Below are 9,133 nucleotides of genomic sequence, written 5' to 3'. Positions count from 1 at the left end.
AAAGAAGACACATTCTACCTTCGGTCTAGTCTTGCCCTTAACTGAGTCCCATTTCAATCATCGTGAGCCTTGTTCTAATTTTGTTCATCATTTGTGACTGGAAATTCTTCTAAATTATTCAAAGAATTCAGTTGAACCAGGAGTGGTAGCAGAGACAATGGGGAAAGGCCAAGATCTGCTTCAAGGAAACAAATCCAATGAGATTACCTAGGAAGTTGCCTCCATGGAGAACTCACAGGCTCCCTACCGCTGGTTTTAGCAATTCAGAAACAAGAAGAAAACAAAACACAAACCCAGAGAGGTTTATTTGCAATTTGTTAGAACTCCTCCAACTGAGAGCTGCAGTATAAATGAAGGGGCCTGTGATGAATGGGCCTTGTGATGGAGATGGCAGTGATGAAGGCTTAAATAGTCTGGTACTCCCTGGTTCAATCTTGCAAACACTTCAGCGCAGAGCGAGAACATTCATATTTAATTACAGAGACTGATATGTAGACTCCCCATCCCACCGTAATCACTGCGCAGTGTTGATGGTGTTTTCTGAAGGCCACTTTCTCTCATTTTCAGCTGGAGCAGCCTCCCCTGGCAGGGGGCTATACCCTTTCTTCCACCTCCTTGATTTCAGAGGACACGACCTTGCCATCCACCACTTCCTCTACCACGGTCTTAATCTTCCTGGTTTTCTTGGTATCTGTGTGTGCGTATGAAACATTAGAGGTTGGAACAGGCCCGTGGCTACCCTGTTATACCTTCCCACTTCCAGTTATTGCCGCTTTCATTTATTTCCTTTTCTTAGAGAAAAATAAAAGCCCTGAACCTATTCTTTTTCTTGTGTAACCTTAAGTTGACTTTATAAAAAAGCACAGACAATATATCACTCTCCCCAAATTTATATATTGCCCTCCTTCCCCCTTAGATAGACACAGACACTTTCTAGTGAAATCCATATTTTAGTTATATTTCCTTTTCAGGATCACTGTCTGAGCAATAGCACAGGCTAAGAAAATTTCCTCGTCATAGTGACTGTGCCAAGATCCCCACTTGGAGCGATTCTTTACAAGGCATACAAGATTTTTAGAATCCTGATGTCTTGGGACTAGTGAGAACTCAGCTGGTAAAGTGCTTGCTAAAGAAGTGTGGAGACCTGAGTTCTGGTGCTAGAACCCGGGGTTTTCTTTTCCTTTCTTCCTTTGTTCCTTCCTTCCTTCCATCCTTCCTTCATATTTTCCTTCCTTCCTTCCTTCCCTCCCTCCCTCCCTCCTTCCTTCCTTCCTTCCTTCCTTCCTTCCTTCCTTCCTTCCTTCCTTCCTTTTTTTTTTCAAATTGGATGTGGTGGCATACATGTCCTCTGACTTTCATATGGGCACAGACACACACACACACACAGACAGACACACACACAGAGGCACACACACATGAACACACACATGCAACCGTCCACTAAGTAAGTAAATAGAAACCTGGTTCTTAATTGTGCTTTCGAGTACCCTCCATTTTTGACCTTTCCTCAGCGACAGACAGTTGCTAGAGGGCTGCTAAGGTTTCAGCATCATAGAATCTGTGCACAAGGTCAGAACACTTACCCTTACTTTCCAAAGTGGCCAACTGGTACTCTGTAGTTCTGTGGTTGTCAATTTTTTTTAAAGCAAAGAAGCAGAAACAAAGCATTATTTCCTCATCAAAGCTGGGGAACTTCCCTCCATGTTCTTTTGTTGATCAGAGTCTGGGTTGATGGGTGGATAAATATTATTTTCCTACTTCTGTCCCTTGGACTATGCTTATTTGACACTAAAGTGTTCTACTTTTTAGCTTGGAAAACACACAGTGTCAATACCAACCTGCTTGTCATCTACTGGAAATGTCTATAGTGAAGAAAAACAATTAGGATGGAAGTACAAATCTATGTTCTCCCGATGTCCTTGAACTTGTGTTTGCAAGCAGCCAATTCAGTTCTGCGTGTTTACAAACTGGCTCCCAGGGGCCTCTGTGGCCTGTGGTTTAATTCAGGAGCAGTGCAATGAGTTACTGTGCATCCAGTTTCACATTCAATAAGAATGAATACAAGTGCCATCGGTATCATTAAGAGAACCATCTTCTGACGCAGGCCTGCCCGAAGGCCTCATTCAAAGGCTATTGATGGTTGGGGTGTTTTATACTATTTGCTATATTGTCATCTCCTTCTTGTGTGTGTAAAATTGCCTGTGTGTGGAGGATTGCCTTGACAAGGACTGTGAAAGAGAATTGCAAACAGACTGGGTCACACACCCGAAGGTACTTACCTTATGTCTTCTCCTTCCAGAAGGCGGCGGTAGGTAGCGATCTCCTGCTCAAGCCGGGTCTTTATGTCCAGAAGGGCATTGTGGTCCTGGTTCTGGCGCTCGGTGTCACTCCGGATCTGCATCAGTTGGGCCTCCAGGGAGCTCAGCATTCCCTGGAGGGCTGCCAACTGGCTGGCATAACGAGCCTTGGTTTCCTCCAGGGTGCGCTCCAGAGACTCTTTCTGAGAGTGACAGACAAGGAGGGTGTTTCTTATGGCTGCCTTGAAGTAAGCCACACAATTGTTTTGTCTTTTGGGAAGAATTTTTTGCAGCCTTTGAGCAGTACCCATTTTTCAAGATTTCAGGTTCTTCCCAACTCGACAGACCCACCAGCCAGCTACACCTGCCATCTCTTGGACTTGTTTTGTTTGAGTGTTGTGTCTACTGTCCCTTCAGTGTGCTGCACTGTGCCACAAGATCAAGATTTACTTCCTTGACCTGGGATGATGTCATGCCTGCCTCGATGAAGTGCAGGCAAAACTGATAAGGTATTTTGCTGTTTTTTCTTCTTGTATTTTTTTTCTGAGAATCAACTCTAAGAGTTGCCCCACAGCTCAGTTATTTCTCTCTGCTTTCCACCACTAGGACATCAACCAGCCGACTATGTCCCTTTGGCCCTGACTCTGGAAGCAGAACACCATAGAGTCATCTTGGTAGTGTTGCTGGCATAACTTGCGGTGGCTGATGCTTGCTTAGCCTGCGATGTTTCTACTCATATTTGATTTAAGATCTCAGATAAATGCAATTTTCCCAGTGGAATCTTCAAGATCTACACTTTCCCCTGTGATTGGACAGGTCATTACCCTTCCTCTGCTTCTTTCTGCCATGTGGTTATTATTGGCTGTTGAACCTGTTTCCTCTTTGGCTCTGCAAGGGGAGAGGCTGCTTCTGACAGGAGTCTGTGCTTCTAGAGTTGTGAACACACAGGCCTTGGTCAGCACAGACTAGACCGAGCAGGGGAGGCCAGAGGGGCTCACCATGCTGAGGAGAGACTGCAGCTCGATCTCCAGGTTCTGGTAGGTTCGTCTCAGCTCCGTGACTTGCAGCTCGGTCCCTTTCAGTTCCTCGGTGTTCACGGTGACTTCTTGCTGCAGGGCTGCGCTCTAAAGTTCCAAGAATTAAGAAAATGAGCAAAGAGAGACATAAAAGAGAGGAGGGCAGACCAGAAAAGGAGAGGGAAGAAGAAGAGAAAGAAAACAGAGGCTGGAAAAAGAGAAACCAACAATAGGCTCTGCTCTGGAGAATAGAGCAACACACCTGCTCACACTCGCGAATTACCTGTTTCTCAAACTGTTCTTTGGCCTCTTGGAGGTTCTTCTGTGCCAAGACTTCGTATTTCTGCCTCATCTCATTCATGATCTCTCCCAGGTTCAGGCCTGGAGCAGCATCCACCTCCACGTTGACATTGGTGCCCAGCTGCCTGCGCAGAGCATCGACTTCCTGTGGGAGTAAGATTCCGATTGTGTTTAGTCTGAAGCACATTCTCAGATCAGACCGGGAGGAAAAGATATAATGAATCTTGTGACTTCCTTCACTGGGCACGAATAAAGACGAGAGAAGACAGGAAGAAGGCTTCCTGGGGTCTGGCCCACTCCTTTCAGGTTTTTAAGGGAAAGCAATGCCATGCAAAGTAGTTAGGGTGGCTGGCAGGATTGACATTCTCTCCATCACTGCCATCACCTCTTCTTCCTGTTTCTCTTCTCATTTTTATTATTTTGCTATTAGAGCCACCTCGGCATTCCCTAAATGTCCCAGCGACTCTCACCTCCTGATGCTCCTTCTGGAGGAGGACCAGGTCCTTGCTCAGTTCTTCAATCTGGACTTCCAAGTCTGTCTTTTGAAGGGTCAGGTCATCAAAAACCTTGCTCAAGCCTTGGAGATCAGCTTCCACAGTGACACGCATCCCCCTCTCGGTCTCAAACCTGGGAATGAATTAAGATGCAGGTGTAACAGTCCTTCTAAAGCTAATGGAGGACATGATGTGACACGAGATAGATCAGCTCCTGCCCTTTATCCCAACCCCCTTCACATGTTTGTGAAAAGTGGATGAGAACCTGGGAACCAGATCATTTGCTTTGTATCAGAATCTGTCCCTGGGGCTGTAGAGATGGCTCAGTGATTAAGAGCACTGGCTGCCCTTGTAGAAGACCCTGCTTCAATTCCCAGCACCCACTTAGTGGCTTATAACCACCCATAACTCCAGTTCCAGGGATTATGATCTGATCTTTGTGGGCACCAGGCACACACATGGTGCAAGACATACATGCATGCAAGTGTTTATTCACATAAGACTCTATAACTATATATAATTTCTGTTCATTTACACTTTTGAAAAGTGTATGAATTTAGGGGTTAGGGATGTAGCTGGGTGGTAGAGTGTTGGACTTGATCCCAAGGGCTGTAAAAACAACAGGAAACAGCAAAAAGCCCAAACCAAGCCAACAACAAAAAATAAAAATATCCCAAGTTAAACAAACAACCCCCCCACCAAACACTTCAGAAACTGATAACCCAAAGGGAAATTTTACAGGGTGAGCTTATTTTCATAATTTTGTTAAACAGATGCATCTGATGTGAGTCATTTTAGTCATTTCTTTTCCTCTGCAATCATCTGGCAAAGACACAAGTTAATACACCAAAGCAAGCCTAAGCCATAACAGAACAGCCTCTGGCCAAGCAGGACCGGGTTCATAAATCTCATGGCGTCCCCTTTGGATCTACTTTTTAATTTCCTTCTTTTTCACCTCCGCTAGCATCAAAACCCTGTCCTTCCACAGGCAGTGCTTTTAGTGTGGACACACCCTGAAGACTGGGCCAGGAAGCCCTATTGCTGAGCAATTCGGAGGGAGCGCGGTCATGTGAGTGTGTCCAAGAAGGTGGACAGTATTTAAAGAGAACTAATCATGGATTGGTTCCAGTTGGAAGGGGAGAAATGCAAAATGTCCCCTGACCCCCACACATGTGCTGTGGCTTCCCCATCCTCTTCCTCTTCCTTCCCTACCCCTTTCCCTCTCTCACACTCTTTCCCCTCCTTCTCACCTCCACATCCACATTCTAAATAAGTGAGAAAAAACTACTGAAAAGATTTCTTTTTCAGAACATTTACCACGGTGCTGGGCGTGAAGGCAGATTTCTGTCGATCTGATTTTGTTTGCCAGTGTGAACCACATAGCAAGGGCCTATCTCAAAAACAAAAACCAAAACAACCCACCCCCATACATCCTACATTTCCTGTGATCTAGAGCACCTACTTCAGTCTGAAGTCGTCTGCAGCCAGCTTAGCGTTGTCAATTTGCAGGACGCAGCGGGCATTTTGTATTTGCGCATCCTTAATCTGAAAAACATAAGAGAGGGACAGAATGACATTTCCGTCAGGGCAGGAGTTTGCAATGATCTTATTTGTCCTCAGAGACAACGGTAATGACACCAGCAGCGATGTCCATTTCAGGATTGTCCACGTGAGAAGGACTGAGAGGAAGACGGCACAGGCGTTCATGCCACAGAGTGAGAACAGGACTCTTCGTCTGCTCCATTTTCTTGTGTTCGTACAAAATGAAAGTTGAACTCATTCACATCCCGGAACCTTATTAAGGGCCTTGTCTGTGGCCCTGTTCATACCCGGAACCTTGCTGTAAGCCATTCTCACCTGGTGAGCTCCCACACCTTCACCTCTCAGCTCTGCCACCATGGCTTTGAGGGGGCGGGGCCTTCACTGATAGTTTTCAGGTCTGGAAGTGGTTGTGCCCTGGCTTCTGTGGCTCTGCACAGCCTTCCTCCTATATCCCTCTGAGTGATAATTGCTGTGGTCCACACCTGATTTCACCTAAAACACTTTATTTACTGACACATTACTCTCTGTGTGAGGCTCGGTACCCAGCTAGTGTCTACGAAGTAGTGGGTGAATGAGTAGTTGCCATCTGGTAGGAATTAGGTACTAGGACAGAAGGATGGATCCATCCTGGATCTCTCTCTGCCCCTCTCCCCAATGTCTCTCTCTGTGTGTGCATGTACATATGTATGGGTGCATGCATGTGGAGGTCAGAGGACAGACAATTGTGCATGTCATTCCTTGGGTATAATCCACATGTTTTGCGAAGGGCAGGATCCCTCACTGTCCTGGAAATCATCAAGTAGGTCGGGCTGGCTGTTCAGCAAGCCCCAGGGCTCTTCTTGTCTCTGCCTTTCCAACACTAGAATTACATGTGCTCACCATCATTCTCCAATTTTTTTTTTCCTTTTTTAACCTGGGTTCTGGGAATCGAGCTCAGATTCTCGGGCTTGCAAGGCAAGCACTGTATTCTTTAAGATCCATGCAGACTGGGAGTCTATTCCTAGAAAACATTAGACTGATCCATCTCTTTCAGTAGCCATTCCTGCAGAGAGTTCCCTTGAGAGACTTCCAGCTAGTAGGCACTAGTGGCTGCTCCTAGGTATTGTGGATAATCCCCAAGTCAATTCAGAAGCATCAACCTTGAGAGAAGTGCTGGAGAACAATTGGTTTATATGGAATGTGCTTCAGGGAAAGCCTGAAGAAAAGCCCTGATGAGGGTGATGTAATCACCTTAGCTTCATGAGCTGATCCTTTCTGTGAAGTCTGACAGCTCAAGAAAAGAGGTCCATGGGGACTCAATGGCCTTTGCTCTAAAGGGGCAATGATTTTAAACATAAGCAAAAGAGAAAGGAGCGCTTTCTTTGATTAGATAAGTAGGGTGTGTGCTGTGCTTGACATCTTCAGTCAGGAGCAAAGTCTCCCACTTCTGCTCCACTGGGTTTATAAAAAAGAGAGGAGAGAGAACCCCACCTATGTCAGATGACACAGGGACAGACTGTGATAGGATTGCAATCAATTTGAATTGGGGGCAATAGACCATTTCGTTATTGCCTAAGTGCTTTATAAAATGCTTGGTGATGGTTAGCAGATAATTAAACAGGGCATTAAAAAGTCCAGTTATCAGAACTGTGCATAGTGGCTAATCCCAGTGCTGAGGAGATAGAGGCAGGAGAGTGATGAGGTCCAGACTAGTCTGGGATACACAGTGAGGGCTTGGACTAGCCTGGAACACACAGTGAGGGCTTGGAGTAGCCTGGGATACACAGTGGGGTCTTGGACTAGTCTTGGATACACAGTGAGGTTTTGGACTAGTCTGGGATACACAGTGAGGGCTTGGACTAGCCTGGGATATACAGTGAGGGCTTGGACTAGCCTGGGATACACAGTGAGGTTTTGGACTAGTCTGGGATACACAGTGAAGGCTTGGACTAGCCTGGGATACACAGTGAGGGCTTTGAGTAGCCTGGGATACACATGGGGGGGGGGCTTGGACTAGTCTGGGATACACAGTGAGGGCTTGGAGTAGCCTGGGATACACACTGGGGGCTTGGACTAGCCTGGGATACACATGGCGGTGGCTTGGACTAGTCTGGGATACACAGTGAGGGCTTGGATTAGCCTGGGATACACAGTGGGGGCTTGTATTAGCCTAGGATACACAGTAAGCACTTGGACTAGTCTGGGGTGTACAGTGAGGGCTTGTATCAAAAACGATTCCTTCCATTCATCCAACCACCCATCTGTCAGTCAGTACAGAAACCATTAATATCTGCATTTTGTCTCCACTCTGAACTCTTTATTTATACCCATAGTATGATATATTTCAAATATAAAGTTATATAAATGAAAAACGAAAAATCTCTTTTAAAATGATTTGAGTATTCAAAGTCAATGAAGACTAGGGGAAACTCACATAGAAACCCTTGAAGTTCTTCTAAAAATGAGATTATTCTCCATGAGGACCCAACATTGTAAGTCATGGCAAAGACACAGAAAGTAATTTTGCGTGATAAAATTATCATATTTTATATGCAATTAGGTTGAAATTTTAGAAAAAGGTGTGGGTTAAACTCATCCTATTTACTCTTATACCACTTGATAAAATACATTTTTTAGTTATAAATTTCAACTTAATCTGCTTTGTATGTTAGGGTTCACCTAGCATATACACCCACCCCCCTTGATCTACTATGCAACTAAAAGAGAAATGTAGAAAACAGAGGCCTCATGACTTACCTGGTTCTGCAGGTCTTTGATTTGTGCGTAGTAGGGACTGTAGTCCCGGATGGTGCTAGGCGCATTGGTTTCATACCACTGCTTGATCTGGGCTTCAAGTCTGGAGTTGGATTGCTCCAGGGACCGCACTTTTTCGAGGTAGCTGGCCAACCGGTCATTGAGGTTCTGCATTGCTAGTTTCCCATTGCCAGCAAACAGGTCCCCTCCGCCGGAGAGATTGCTGCCATAGTTCACTACGGTTTTGGAGACAGAGATGCGAGTGCCGTGGCCTCCAGCTCCACCATAGACACTGGGTGCGGCCCCCAGACGCTGCATGCCCCCCTTCCTATACACGGAGCTACTCATGCTAAGTGCTGGGCCTTGTGAGGAGGAACTCAGACTTCTGTGAACACTTCGACGACTGAAATCCATCTTGGATTCTGGGAGGCAACAGCTGCAGCCTGGAGTTGGAGCACAGCCTGTGTGTCTCACGGTGCTGTAGAGCTGACCTTTTATAGAGTTCAGGCGAGACACTCCTCCTCTGCTGCCATGTCACCTCAGGAGTGACACAGTCCACCCTTCTACTCCTCCTCCCTTCTGTACAGCAATATGTTTCATCTCATTCCAGAAATGACCACTAGAGGCGCTTCTTAAGGGCTTTTCTGGGGGTGGGGTGTGTATTTCTTTTTAATAAACACAGGGAACAAAAGGAGTGAGGAAGGGGTGATCTTTCAGCTCTTGCACCTGCCCTGGCAGGTTTTTATTTTAT

General features: G+C 45.9%; 1 protein-coding gene across 1 annotated transcript; it reads right to left on the bottom strand.

The window, feature by feature from the left end:
- Positions 1-283: 283 nt before the first annotated feature.
- On the bottom strand, positions 284-8,796 carry LOC119813221 (keratin, type I cytoskeletal 20). Its single transcript, XM_038328425.1, has 8 exons — positions 8,386-8,796; positions 5,570-5,652; positions 4,084-4,240; positions 3,597-3,758; positions 3,296-3,421; positions 2,280-2,500; positions 1,584-1,621; positions 284-691 (listed from the first exon to the last, which is right to left on the bottom strand). Exons 1-8 carry the CDS (start codon positions 8,794-8,796, stop codon positions 594-596), a joined length of 1,296 nt encoding a protein of 431 aa, XP_038184353.1. The 3' UTR covers positions 284-593.
- Between the last annotated feature and the right edge of the window lie 337 nt (positions 8,797-9,133).

The sequence above is a fragment of the Arvicola amphibius genome, chromosome 4 (genome assembly GCF_903992535.2).
Source record: "Arvicola amphibius chromosome 4, mArvAmp1.2, whole genome shotgun sequence".
Taxonomy (NCBI): Eukaryota; Metazoa; Chordata; class Mammalia; order Rodentia; family Cricetidae; genus Arvicola; species Arvicola amphibius.
This window is presented reverse-complemented; position numbering and strand designations above follow the sequence as displayed.